The 14,539-nt window shown below is 34.7% G+C and overlaps 1 protein-coding gene across 2 annotated transcripts; it reads right to left on the minus strand.

Annotated features, from left to right (window-relative positions):
• Positions 1-1,326: 1,326 nt before the first annotated feature.
• On the minus strand, positions 1,327-14,218 carry LOC147508861 (hydroxyproline-rich glycoprotein family protein). 2 transcript variants are annotated; one of them, XM_086601220.1, is made up of 4 exons: positions 13,674-14,218; positions 13,492-13,589; positions 1,773-1,838; positions 1,327-1,688 (listed from the first exon to the last, which is right to left on the minus strand). In XM_086601220.1, the coding sequence occupies exons 1-3, from the start codon at positions 13,924-13,926 to the stop codon at positions 1,785-1,787; spliced, it is 405 nt and encodes a 134-aa protein (XP_086457346.1). In that variant the 5' UTR covers positions 13,927-14,218; the 3' UTR covers positions 1,327-1,688; positions 1,773-1,784. The 2 variants fall into 2 exon arrangements, with proteins under 2 accessions (XP_086457346.1, XP_086457347.1); XM_086601221.1 differs by having other exon boundaries at positions 1,769-1,838; positions 13,674-14,060.
• Between the last annotated feature and the right edge of the window lie 321 nt (positions 14,219-14,539).

A 14,539-nucleotide genomic window follows, 5' to 3' on the forward strand; every position in this document is an offset into this window, starting at 1 on the left:
GGCATTTGACAAAACTAAACTTCATTGTTAATGTAATTCATTCCATTTAATCACACTATTATAATAATTAGCACTATATTTCCCCATAAATGAAGATTATTAAGCCATTCCCCATGCAGTCGCAATGAAATCTCATAAGATTGAAGCATTGTGGTGTTGCATCTTTCCAAAAGCTGCTCTCAACTTTCTCCCTCAACTCCCAGTCTCCCAGTCCCACACAATTTTTCTTTGGTGCCCCCGAAAGATCCAAAAGAGACATTTGCCTAGTGCAAAACAACAACTCGATCTTTTATCGTTCTTAGCCCCACACATCTACGTACATTGATAATAAAAGGCCGATACTTGTACAAGAGATTCTCTCTTTCTACTAGTAATGATGAAGCACTGAATGATTTGGATCACCTTTCAAACTTTACAACAAATAGAAGTTGAGAAAGCAACGATACAAAATTAACAGCTACGATTTGGGATCATCTTATTTTCGTAAACATGTGGTACAAGATCTTCGAAAGAATATATAATTATAAATTACTCAAACTGATTGATATGCCAGCTTTGGATCTCCACTTCAAGAAGACGTAAATGCAACAGACAAATTTTCCTTGTGACGCCAAAGACAGCTCGACCAAAATTAAAACTTGCCTCTGATTGTAAGCTTATGTAAATGAGTCGGGCAATTCCTTGCAGCCTTACATATGTGTGCAGAGTTAAGTAACAGTAGGTCAGTAGCAAACTAGTACTGCGCATATACGCTTTTTCCGTCTCCCAGGACAAATTTCAAGGGTTCCCCACAATCTCAATTCTCAAGCATACACATTCAAATATCCATGAACTTACAATCATCTTATTTGAGGCTTGGACAAAAACGACAGCCTCATTTCAGGAAATTAGTCATTGGCAGGAGGCGGCCTAACATCATGGGCGTTGGATCAGGTTCTGTGCAGACTTTTGTGAATGCTGAACCCATTAAAATAATAAGATTTACACTTCCTACAACTAGGGAAAAATAACTAAAAAACGATAAAGCTTAATCATGTGGACAAATAATGAAAATATAATAAATTCTTTATTTTAGGTGAAAGTTCATTTATTAGATATAAATTGAAAATCCTACATATAACGCATAACTCGGTAAAATGTGTCAATACCTATTACTGAGTGAAAGTTGAGAATGACTGGCTGCAATTCCATTATTTGTCCACATGATTAAACTTTATACTTTAGCCATTGATCAAAGATTTTTAAATCCAGCTAATAGGTGGGCTAATAGATCTCCTAAAATCAATGACAGATAATATAGTCTAACAGAAAACAGAGAAGGAAGCATAGCCAAGAGAAGAGTTAGAAATTTAGAATACCCAACACTTGCACATTGTTCAGAAAGTAGTGACAGACACCATTCTTTTCTTTTGACTTGCTTTCTTATAATAGTTAAAAAGCAATAAAGATACAACAACTTCTCTGAAACTCTTAAAACTATATAGACTGGCTAAGGACATGCACAAAATGCTTAGCACAGAGGTCATCTGCAATGGTATGACACGGCTCGCAGACAAATAAATACACTACTCAATTTGGCCAATTCAGCTGGGGCTGGAGCTAGCTAGCTAGCTAGTCACAACAATGACAGCAACAACAACATCAAACAATGCAGGTTTCCATTTAGAACTGTTACTCTTAGCTACATCCTGCATACCCAACAAAAATCCGAATTAAAAAATCATCAACTGTGATGTTAGCATAATACATGCACTGATGGGAGACGTACCTACCTTAAGAGAATGTTATACAGTTTGTCCTTTGCTAGCTACTTCTTTCGGGTTGGTCTCTCCCTTCACCTGTATTCCATCATGCCAAAAAGTTGGTTACGATCATCACCATCAGTTTCTAGTTAACAAAAGAATATCAATATACTAGATGGGAATAAGATGACCAGATGCAGGTTCTAATCTATGACCTTAATGTTAAAAACTAAGATAAAAAAAAAAACATATTCTTTTACACTTAAAGAAAGCAAGATCATATGTTTGCAGAAAACCTCAGGTCACATGACAAAACCTGAACGGATAATCTCAACCCTAGAGATGCATTGGTTTTATTAACAGAGAGGCGCAAGTGACTTCTCGTGTTATTCATGTATTCGGTATGCATACACTTAGTTATCATTCAGGCTTTCTTAAGAAATTATGGTGGGCGCTAGAACCACAACAATCCAAGTCTAATGCGAACATATAATAAAGAACTCAGCAAATAGCAATACAGAAATGTATTAATTTTCTATCTATAAAAGAGTAGCGTGCGATAGTTTTTCAAACATGTAAATTATTTTTTGCAAACCTTGCCCAATTAGTCTAGAGTTGTCACATTCTGTTCTAGTTGACAGTACAACACTTTGTTTCTCGTATGGGATGTCTTCAAAACTTAGAATGAAGAAACTACTAACCAATCTACCATCTCCCTTGAAAACAAATCTAGGTTCTCCTACAAATCTATCAAACAGTCATGAATAAGCTAATTCGTCCAGCTGTGGGGAATACAGAAACTGGCCAGGAGAGCACACACTAACACACCCGCTATACATCCGCAAAAGCTCTGGTTGTTCTTAGTTTTGACAATTCCTTGGAGGAGTTGCACTAAACATAGGTCTTTTACTACTCGGACACTCAGACTTGGAAACGATTGGAAAATATGCTATGTACCTTGGACACGCCATACTGTAAAAATATTGTGTCAGACACGACATGACACATATTGTATGTGATATACCTCAAGTTTTGATATTTTGCCGTGTCAAACACTTCGTATCTGTGTTGGATAGGGACATATGTATCCATGTCAATGTAACTTAGAAAACATGTTATAAATTGTTGGATCAATCACTACATATATATGGGTTTCATAACATATTCCTAAAATGTAGCAATGAAGACGTCATATAGAAAAAGAAGAATCCAATGAGAGTCATGTACAAGAGGTAAAAGAGGTAAAAGAAGGTGATGACAACGGGAAAAACCAATTGCATTATTACAAGACAGACATAAGAAATCATTTGAAGGCATTTAGCAGTTGATGTCATATCAAACACACTCCATTTATCGAGCAAAAAAGTAACACTTGCACACACTCTATGTTTTTTTTCTTAGTATTTTGTAGCTTGTACTATAGGATATCTCATCATTTTTCTTTTCAATATATATATAAACTATACTTTACCGATAAAAAAAAAAACAAACATAGCACTTGCTATTATGAGCACATTGACTACAAAATCCATTATTTCCACCATGCAGACACATCTAATGAGCTATCTTCATTTTCGAGGAACTATGAGCAACCTTTCTACATAACTATTTTCACGGAGCTGTCATTTCGAGGTTGTTTAGGTACCCATATGACCATTCACAATAGATGTGTTATTTTGATGCTGAGTAGGTATTTGGTCAAGAACATTGACATATAGGCTAAGTTTGAAGTGTTCACAATAAGGTGGGAGCAAATGGTTTACTGTGCACAGGGCCCACATATCTGTTTCATCAGCTATATTGGACCCTCAAAGAAAGATATATTGGGATATTGGGGTACCAAACTATAAATCCAAGACTAACGCAAATTTTCAAAAACAATTATAAAGAACATGCATTCGGTAAATATGCTAGAAATATCAGAATCAGATTCCCAAATTTCCAAACTATATGACCAGTACTATCTAACGAGATATGGGCAGGGCCAGCTCACCCTATAAGCTGGTGAGGGCCTTACCAGAAAGGGGGCCTCACAATGTATAGCCCAACAGCCTAACTTTGTTTTGGGTAATGTTTCTCCTCTTCTTTTCCTCCTTTTTGACCCCACTAGGACATTTTTCTTCAGGCCCAATCCATCTGTTTACTATTATAACAATTGTGATTTAGCATTAATTGGTCATTTTACTCATTTATGAACCTTTGAACACTCATTAGTTATACTTTAACCTACTTTAACCCAGAGACCTCTTTTATCCTTAACAAAAATGCAGCCACATTTAATACTACATTCCCTATTAGAAGGGGCCATTTTTATACTTCTGCATTGAATTGTCTTGAGCCAGCCCTAGATATGGGATACTTCCAGCCCTGGCAATGCAGGGGCTTTGACAACTCTTAGAAAATGTGGAAAATAAAAATCTGAAGGGCGTGACACAAGGCCCAATATTTTGATTTCGGGTGATATATCAGAATATTGGATATATCGATATATCAGTGGATTTATATCCTTTTGTTGACCGGTCAAAATTTTGTTTTGTATGTCGATATATCTGAAATATCACCCACATATACCGACATATATCGGAAATATTGTTGATATCTTAATAAAAATCGGTCAAAGATAAGATGGGTCAAAGTCAACACTATATCAAATATATCAGATGATATATATCAATATATCGGAAAATCAGATTTATATCGGATCCAAAATGTGTCAATATATCCATCCGATATATCGTAATATATCCATATCGAGTACCTCAAAAACCGATATATATATCGGTCTATATTTTTGGCCCTGGCGTGACATACCACCTGTCTTACAGATGAGGAAAAGAATAACACTTCCCTGCTGCTCCTATGAAATTAAGTTCTCCTCCCTCATCTCCAAGACACACCCACACCCAGATATGATTCATTTTATCCTCCCACGTCTTTTTGGCTCTCAAATCGGTGTAGACAATAGCAAGAGCAACAGAACCGGTAGGTCTCTTTCTCGAAATCAAAACCCTAATTACCTCACCCTTATCTTCCCTGAACCCGCCCTATTTTTTCTCGTCTAACTCTCTTCTTTTTTTTCATCCAAAAAAGTTAAACCATAATATATCCAAAAGAGGTTACGTTAACACTTAAGAAGTTAGCCAGTAGCTAATTAAACAAAACCAAGACTACCATAACAGTATACCACACAGCTACTGTAAACCCCTAATGAAATCCATCCAACCAGGGAAGGGAAGAGTACCCCACCCCATCAAAGCAAAACATAAAAGAGGAGAGGTTACAATACAAGAATTACACTAGCTTTCGAACCTGTCCTACGAACAAGTGCCACTATATTAAATTATTCTGAAAAATATTTGTAACTATGCAAAGTTATAAGATATATAAATGTTATATTGATCACACATCCAAATTTCTTGTAACGTGAAAACCCCATGCTCTATAAAAAGATAGAGCACAACTTTGATAAAATCTTCCGACTTCTATTTGTTGTTACATAATAGAAGTTTGATTAAATTTTTGTTAGAATGTCCAATTTGGCAAAGATCATACTTAAGCTACTTGAATACCAAGTCATTCCCAATCATACGAAAATAGATATATATGATAAACACTATTTTAAATACAAAATTATACTTGTCGAACATTCCAACTACATATAATACAACTATGTTTTTAGGTTAGTTCAACGCAATTGTATCCAATTTTTTTATTTTCCGTTAATTATTTATTGAGGTTAGTTCAATGCATTTGCATCCATTCTAATTTCCCCTTAATTATAAATTGAGTTAGTTCAATGCAATTGCATCCAGTTTTCGATTTCTCTTTAATTATTATTTTCAATTAGTTCAATGCATTTGCTTCCAGTTTCCGATTTCCCGTTCATTATTCTTTGAGGTTAGTTCGATGCATTTACATTCAGTTTTCGACTTCACATTAACTATTCTTTGAGGTTAGTTCCATGCAAAAAATAATAATAATAAATAAATAGGGTTAGTTCATTCAATGCATTTGCATCCAATTTCTGAGAATTTCCGGTGATTTTCTTTAGGTTAGTTTAATGCAATTTCTTCCAGTTCCTGATTTCTCATTAGTTATTCTTTGAGAGTTAGGTCAATGCAATTGCATACAGTTTCTGATTTTATGTTGATTATTATTTGAGTTTAGCTAAACGCAATTGCATCTAGTTTCAGATTTTCCGTTGATTATTTTTTGAGATTAGTTCAATGCAGTTGCATACTTGCATCCGGTTTTCAATTTCCCGTTAATTGTTTTTTAGGTTAGTTTAGTGAAGTTGCATCGAGTTTCTAATTTTCCTTTAATTATGCTTTCAAGTTAATTCAAAGAATTTGCACCCAGTTTTTTATTTCCCGTTAACTATTATTTGAGGTTAGTTCAATGTATTTGTATCCAGTTTTCAATTTCCCGTTAATTAATTATTCTTTGTAGTTAGTTTAACCATGGCCCAAAATATCGCCGAGATATCCGATATCTCGCCGATATATTTCGGTAAATTGGTACACCGATATCGATATTTCCGATATATATCCACCGAATATTGAACCTCTTTTTTTCCGAGATATATCGGAATTTCCGATATGAAAGTTTATATCGCCGATATAATCGATATTTCCGAGATAATCGATATATATCAGTTGACTTTTTGACCAATTGTTAATAACTTAATATTGAAATTTCCGAAATATCCGATATATCCGAGATATATTGGCGAGATATCCGAGATATATCAGTGAGATATCCGATATTTTAGAAACTTTGGACTGGTCACCAAAAAAACCAAGATATCCGATATATCTCGGTTTTTTAGTACACCGATATATTAACCGATATCGAAATTTTGGTCCTTGAGTTTAACGCATTAGTGTTCCGTTTCCAATTTCTCATTAATTATTTTTTGAGGTTTGTTCGTTCAATTTATATCAGGTTTCTGATTTCCTGTTAATTATTCTTTTAGGTTAGTTCGTTGTGTTTACATCCAGTATCCAATTTCTCGTTTTGAGGTTAGTTTAATGCATTTGCATACAGTCACGATTTATAGGTTAATTATTATTCTCTAAGGTTAGTTCAATACACTTGCATTCAGTTTCTAATGTCTTATTAATTATTATTTGAGGTTAGGTCAATGTATTTGCATCTAGTTTCCGATTTCTCGTTAATTGCTATTTGTGGTTAGTTCGATGCATTTGTATCCAGTTTTCGATTTCACGTTAATTATTCTTTGGGGGTTAGTTCTATGCAAAGAAAAAAAAAATGTTAGTTCCATGCAATTTCATCCAATTTTTTATTTCCCATTAATTATTTTTTTAGATTAATTCAATGTATTTGCATCTAGTTTTCATTTTCCTGTAAATTATTATTCGAGTTTAATTCAATGGATTTGCATCCAATTTTCGACTTTCTTTGAGGTTAGTTTGATGCACTTGCATCCAGTTTCCGATTTTCCATTGATTATTCTTTGAGGTTAGTTCAATGCATTTGCATCCAAACCAATTTTTCATTAATTATTTTTTTAGCTTAGTTCAGTGCAGTTGCGTCTAGTTTCAAATTTTCTGCTATTTATTATTTGAAGTTGGTTCAATGCAGTTACATTCATTTTTAAATATCCCGTTCTATATTCTGTGGTTTGTTCAATGCATTTGCATCTAGTTTTCGATTTCTCGTTAATTATTATTTGAGGTTAGTTCCATGCAAAAAAAAAAATGTTAGTTTCATCCAATTACTGATTCCCTTTAATTATTCTTTGAGATTAGTTCAATACATTTGCGACCATATTGAACCCGATTTCCAATTAATTATTTTTAGATATTAGTTCAATGCATTTGCATCCAGTTTCCGATTTCACGTTAATTATTTTTTGAGGTTAGTTAAATACATTTGCATCAAGTTTTCGATTGCCCGATAAATATTATTTGAAATCAGTTCAATGCAGTTGCATCCAATTTCTGATTTCCTGTGAGTAATATTTTGAAGTTAGTTTAATACAATGGCATCCAGTTTCCGATTTCTCTTTAATTATTTTTTAAAGTTAATTCAATGCATTTGCTTATAGATTTCAAGTTCCCGTTAATTATTTTTCGATGTTAGTTAAATGTAGTTGCTTCAAGTTTCTGATTTTTTGTTAATTATTCTTTGACATTAGTTCAATGAGTTTGCTTACAATTTTCAAGTTTCCGTTAATTGTTCTATGAGGCTAGTTTGTTACGTTTGCATCCCGTTTCCAATTTTTCATTAATTAGGGTAGTTCAATGCAGTTGCATCCAGTTTCTAATTTCCCGTTAATTGTTCTTTGAGGTTAGTTTGTTGCGTTTGCATCTAATTTTCGATTTTCCGTTAATTAGGTTAGTTCAATATATTTGCATCAAGTTTCCGATTTCCGATTAATTGTTATTTGAGGTTAGTTTAGGTTAGTTCAATACATTTACATACAATTTCCAATTTCTCATTAATTATTTTTTGAGGTTCACTGCAATTCCATCCAGTTTACGATTTTATGTTAATTATTCTTTGAGGTTACATAATTTAATGCATTTACATCCAGTTTCCAATTTTCCGTTAATTTTTTTTTTTAGGTTATTTCAGTGTAGTTGCATCCAGTTTCCGATTTTCAGTTAATTATTCTTTGATATTAGTTACCCATTTTCTAATTTTAACTTAATTATTTTTTGAGGTTAGTTTAATGTCTCGCGGCACAAATCTTAGTATGATTAAAACCTTGTAAGTAAACACTCCAAATAAATCAAACCCCTTTGTAAGACACTTCTTAGAAGCTCGAAACTTTTTGTGGTTATAGAGAGACTCTAAAATAGCAATAAGTGTCATAGCTCTAGACTCTAGCCATACTCTTCTCATGTGTTTTGCTAATAAGAATTATACAAATGGCGTCATAAAACCACCCCAACTTAACGTCAACTTCTCGCACATTAGCTTTTCGGTCCCCAATTCTTAAATACCTTACGAGACAGTTGATTCTGCTCCAAAGCTTTCTCGTTTCTTCAATTCTTATATACAACTTTAAGAAGACGCCTAAATGGACAACCTCAACTGAATCATCATCTCCTTATTGAGCTTTATATATTTCAAATGCCTATGAACAATGTGGCAAAACCTCTTTATTAATCAACAATGTAACATAAACGTGTGTTTTTATTATTCAATAGCTTCGGTTAATTTCCTATCAGGCACACTAAGCTCACTACTTGCAATAATTGAAGTTGTGGTATTCGTTTAAGCTGCTAGCTCATGCTGAAGCAAGTCAAGGGCGGGTTCTGATTCTAACTTTGACAATATATTGTTAGTCCTATTTAGATATCCATCCAAAACTATCATTAAATCTATTCAAACCATAGCAAGCAAATCCCATCAAATATAAAGTCATGCATGGCCAGCGGTAAAGACGACAAACATGAATCATTTTCACTATTAACTGAAGTTTAGAACCAAATTATGCGTACTTGTGATGCCTTCTATAAGAGGAGAATACCAACATCTAGTGCTAAAAATCTCAAGCCCAAAGATAAAATAAGGCGTGGAATGCTCTATTTTATAGCTATGCTCAAAACGGTTTTTTTTAGGATAGCATACATTATACAATATACGCAGATGTAGTTACATATAGTGGGGTTGTTTCTTCTCCTGCTCAATATACTATGTCTAGTGATGTCGTGAGCATTTTCATTGACATGTTGGATCTAGGCTTGAAGCCGAATGTCGTAACCTTAGCAAGTGTCCTCCCTGCGAGCAATATATTTAGTATAGCTTGATAATTGTAAAGAAATGATACAAAAATCCATGGCTACTCCTATAGGAACAGATTGGATCCTGAAAGAAGGATTAGAAATGCTCTTGTATCTGTTTACACAAAATGTTATTCAATTCAATATGTTGTTTCTGTCTTCGAAGATACTATGTACCGAGATGTGATTTCCTGGAGCTCAATGGTTGTAGGATACGTTCAGAATGGCTATTTTTAATAAGCACATGGAACATTCAGGGAGGTGATTACTCATAAAATTTAACCAAATCCTATCTCTGTGATAAACATTATTTCATAAAAGCAATCAACCAATGCAAAATCCGGAAAAGTCAATGGTCGTGTAGAAGCAATCAACCAAATCAACCATCTCCCTTTAAAGAAAACTAAAGAGGATTGAAAACTTCATAAGAGTTCTTCAGTGAAATTTTCTGTTTCAGTGGTTTCTTATTGATGAAGACTAATAGAGGAGCGAGCATAAAGAGTATGTGGCTCAAATTGTTGAGCTGTTGTTGGAGAAGGAGGTTTTACATCAAGAAGACATAATTAGAGTACTGGGGGAACGTCCTTGAAAGTCAGATGAGCAGACAAACTACGATAGGTTCAGGGATGGATTTATTGTGGAAGAGAAGAGTGTAGAAACCACAGAGGTTGAAAATGCAGACGATGAATCGTCACCGGCCTCTTGAACCACAGTTTGTGTTTTGTATATAAAATGGGGCTTTTCATCATCCCATGTAGGCATCTGTACAGTTCAACATGTTTTCCATAAGAGTAATACTGCAAAACGTTTGTTGTTGTCGTGATTTAATATCTTGGTAATCAAACCGTCAATAGAAGATTTTTTTTTCTCCTCCAGTATTATTATTATTATTATTATTATTTTGATAAATCTCCAATATTAATTCATGTACATGTATAGTCTATTTCACGGGACTAAGGGTCTTTTTAGCAAAGGGCATGCATAAAAATTCTTACTTACTACTTTTGTTGTGGGACATGCCTTCTCTTAAATCTACTGATGAAGATTATATAGTTATATGAGTTCATTCAAATCATATTCTCTAGCATAGAAGGGCTTGAACATAGGATACCTAGCTCAGAACATATCTCTTTTGGTCTTGAAAAGTATTTTGCTGCTTGCCTTGGTAAAAAAAAAGGAGATACGCTCTTAACTTTGACAACTTAACCATCTTGAAAATAAAAGAAATAAAAAGAGTATAAACGTCCATTCCAAAGTTGGAAATTCCTTATTTGTCTGATTTTATCTTATTTGTCTCCTACTTTTTTGTAATTAGCCAAAGAGTTTTACAAATATTGGAGACTCTGTGAAGGCTCAAAAAATAGAGCCAAGAGGGTACAGCTATAATATATATTTAAGGAAAGACCCCCAAAGACCACCCAAGTTAATAGCATCAGCAGGGCCGGCCTGGTGACAAGCGAGACAGGAGGTCAGCTGAGGCCCCCAAACTTTTGGCCCAAGATAGGGCCCCCAGCCAAGCAAGGTCCCATTATATCTATCCAACCGAAGAGCCCATTGTAACTTCTAATCAAGTCCTCCATATACTTTTTAGGCCCAAATCCCCTCAAGCCTCAGCCACGTTCATAGTCAATGTCTATGGTTTATTGATTTGGTAAAAGTTACTAAGGTTAGCCGAGGTTCAAACCTATGATACCAAGGTAAGATGGAATAAACTATTCTCGAATCAAAGTAAGTATTATTGTAAATTGCTCACCCCACCTTTCAATTGAATCTACAATTTATGTCTGTTAATATGGCCAACTTGCCAAGTACCTGTACTGCCTTCTACAATGTTTTCAACTTTTAAGTTTTATTTCTTTAGACTTTTAGAGTAAGAAAAACCAACTCAATCTTCCCTACCATTTTCTCCATGAAATCGTGTGTGATAAATTTTTATTAGGGTCACATTAAATCGCCTAGTCCCCCCGAAAACTGAGGGCCGCCCCTGAGCACCAGTACCCTATCACTCTCACCAACAGTCTTATCACCACCCAATTCAAACCACTCCTTCAACCCTCTTTGCCCTCTCCCTATTGTTGTCTTCCTCTGACAGCTCCAAGTTTAGCTTCTCGTCCTCCAAATCGTACAAATCATCAAACTCCTCAGACACTTCATAGTAGTCCACCATCCTCTTGTTCTCTAGCTCCACTTCCTCTCTCCTATTGTCAATTAGTTCTTGAATATTTCCTCCCCTTTCAGTAACTCCCACGCCCCACCTATTTCCAAAGTCTAACAGCTGCTCATCCTCTTTTTTGCTTCCATTGTTATCTTACCTTCCTTGGTGCCTTCCTTCTTCCCGCATTATGTTTTTGAGGTAACTTCTTTAGGTTTAATGGAGTCAAGCACCGTCTTCCATACTTCAGACATCAGACCTTCCAGTTATTGTTCCTCCTCTTTCCTTTCGCCTTGCGCTGATAGGTTCTTACATCATGGGTCAAAGCCTGGATACCCCGCCTTATCTCCCTCGATTTTCAGTGCTTCCGCCTCTCTGGCTTCATGGTCCAACTCCACTAACCCCACTTTCTTCTTATCTTGTCTAACTCTGAGAGACTCATTCTTCCAGGTTCAGAATGAAAACCACTACTTTCATGAGTTCATACAAAATAACAAAAATGTCCACATTTTGCTGATCTCCCCTGCTCCAGCTGTGGCATATTGTCAATTTCCTCGTCAAATAATTTGACATTTATTTAACCCCACCAAGCAGTGGCAGTTGAGATAAAGCCAGCTTGTGCCTCTCCTCTATTGACCCCAGAGCTAGCAACTAATAAAGTAGATAATGGTCGAACTCTAAGTCCAATTTGGTTTTATCATCTCTTCTTTCTTAGATAAAATGTGATCTTTAAATTTCTATTGGACTAACGTGATTCCATCTGATCAGAACAAGTTTGACTTTAATTAAGTTGTGTTCCTTTTGTCCAGTCCAATGTAGCAAAAGATGACATGTCTCCCATGCAAAAACTCAATGCAGTGGAAACAAATTCACACTGTAAATCAAATTCATTGAATCAACAGAGCCATAGTTTCAGTTCTTCTACTTATTATTACACATAAGCTTTAAAGTTTATCATCAAAAATACAAATTACGCACACGTACAAATTAAAACTAAACTGAACTAACATAAAGTTGGGCAATACCAATTGTTGACAAAATATACTAAAAGTCACTAAATAAGATCTTTCCAGGAATTGGCTGCGTACAGATATTCTAAAGAGTTTACCATTTCACAGTTTAAGACAAACAAAAGGTTTCATTATTTAAGAGGCACAAACAAGAAACAACCACAGCGTGTCAAGAAAGCATCAAATTCAGCAAAACCTAGCACCTCTCGGTTCTATATACAGAACTTCCTTCACTTTTATTTTCCCCTTCAGGTAGCTTGAAATAACGATTATAAAAGCATAATACAAGTAAAGTATCCTCAATGATAAGATCCAAGAATCCCTGTTTCACAAAAGTCTACATTGACTTATCGTTAACAATGGTAGAAACGTTTTATAGGTATTTATCGGGAAATGTCATTTGAAGCTTGTTATTCTCCAAAAATTTATCGGGAAATTAAGACCCAACCTTATGTGTTTTGTCCATGAGGAATGCCAACAAGCAATCTTTCTAGAGTTGCTTCTTATGAAGTTTTTCTGTTTCAATACCTCAGATTGTAAGCCAAGTAAAAGAAACAGAACACTATGTCAGCTTCAGCCTTCAGATAAAGAAACAGACTAAATAGGCAACTGTTTCCTTCAATGTGTAAAAAAATTATTACTTTTTACTTCAAAGATTTACTCAAAATCCTTCAAACTTCACATCATTAAGACACCACCAACCACTATCACATAATGTTCCACAAAAAGAAAGCAAATAAACAAAGGCATCTCAATCCAACCAGCAGATCTAACACCATAACAAAAAGAAAAAACTTTACCAAACATTAATTAATAAATAAATAAAAACTCACCATTCCTTTGCTTTCATAATAATCATCCAATGCCCACTGATACTTTGAATGATCTAAACCAAACCATTCTGCCAAATACCCATCTAAGCTAGAATGCGCTGCAATTAATCATTAAAACAGTCAATAAAACCACAAAATAACAAGTACCCACACTGCATTCACACTAAAACTAAAAAAGATACCATTTTGAACTTTTGTAACAGCATTCCAGAAAAAGGCAAAGGTAGATGAGCTAGATTTAGACTGAAAAGTGGTTGATTTCTCAAACTGTTGAGGTGGAGGAACAATCTTTAGAGGGGCAGGGGTCTTGGGTGATTCAGAGTTGAGCTCAAAATGAGGCTTTGGAGATGGTGTTGTTGGTGGAGTTATAAACACAGTGTACCTTCCTGCTTTACCAATAACTGGTGGAGGGGTTGTTTCTTTATTGATGGGCATCTTTAAATGTTAAAGAGAGTGTGAGAGTGTTTTAAGAAGAAGAAGAGTTTTTAGATGTTGAGAGAAGATTTTTCCATGGAAGAAAGAGAGAGAGTGTGTGTGAAAAGGAAAGAGTTTTTGAGACATGAGAATTTTGTCCAATGGGAATCTTTAATAAAGCTTCTTTATTTTACCTCTTTCTCATATTTACTTCAACTGAATTTTAAGTAAAAACCATATAAAATCGTTGTTGCTGAAATTATTTCAAAACGTTGGTGCTGTTTAACTTTAAATACAAAATATGGAAAACTATACCAACTGAAAATTTGAAGTAGGAATGATTTTATTCAGGATTTGGGACTTCGTGCTCTGACTTTCCTTGATATTTGAGCCTACTATCTTCTAGGTTTTTTGTTTCTTGTTTGTCTTTGTAGGTTTATCTATTATTTTTTGTAATTAACCAAGAATGAAGAGTCCCTTTCTTCTTCAATCCAACCTTGCACACCTTAATCTACGAAACCACTCATTTATACAAATGGTTCCGTTCTGTTCTGTTCTTTGATGATGGGGTGGTGGTGAAACAACAACAATACCAAACTGTTTTCACTCAGTTCAACTTTATGTCATCAGCATT

This window comes from Coptis chinensis, chromosome 3 (assembly GCF_015680905.1).
Source record: "Coptis chinensis isolate HL-2020 chromosome 3, ASM1568090v1, whole genome shotgun sequence".
In the NCBI taxonomy this organism is placed as follows: Eukaryota; Viridiplantae; Streptophyta; class Magnoliopsida; order Ranunculales; family Ranunculaceae; genus Coptis; species Coptis chinensis.

Coding starts and splice junctions, on each gene's coding strand:
- LOC147508861 (XM_086601220.1), bottom strand. CDS start 13,926: ATGCCCATCAATAAAGAAACAACCCCTCCACCAGTTATTGGTAAAGCA. Junction 13,590..13,673: donor TGTTACAAAAGTTCAAAATG/GTATCTTTTTTA, acceptor GATTAATTGCAG/CGCATTCTAGCTTAGATGGG. Junction 1,839..13,491: donor ATTATGAAAGCAAAGGAATG/GTGAGTTTTTAT, acceptor GATGGAATACAG/GTGAAGGGAGAGACCAACCC.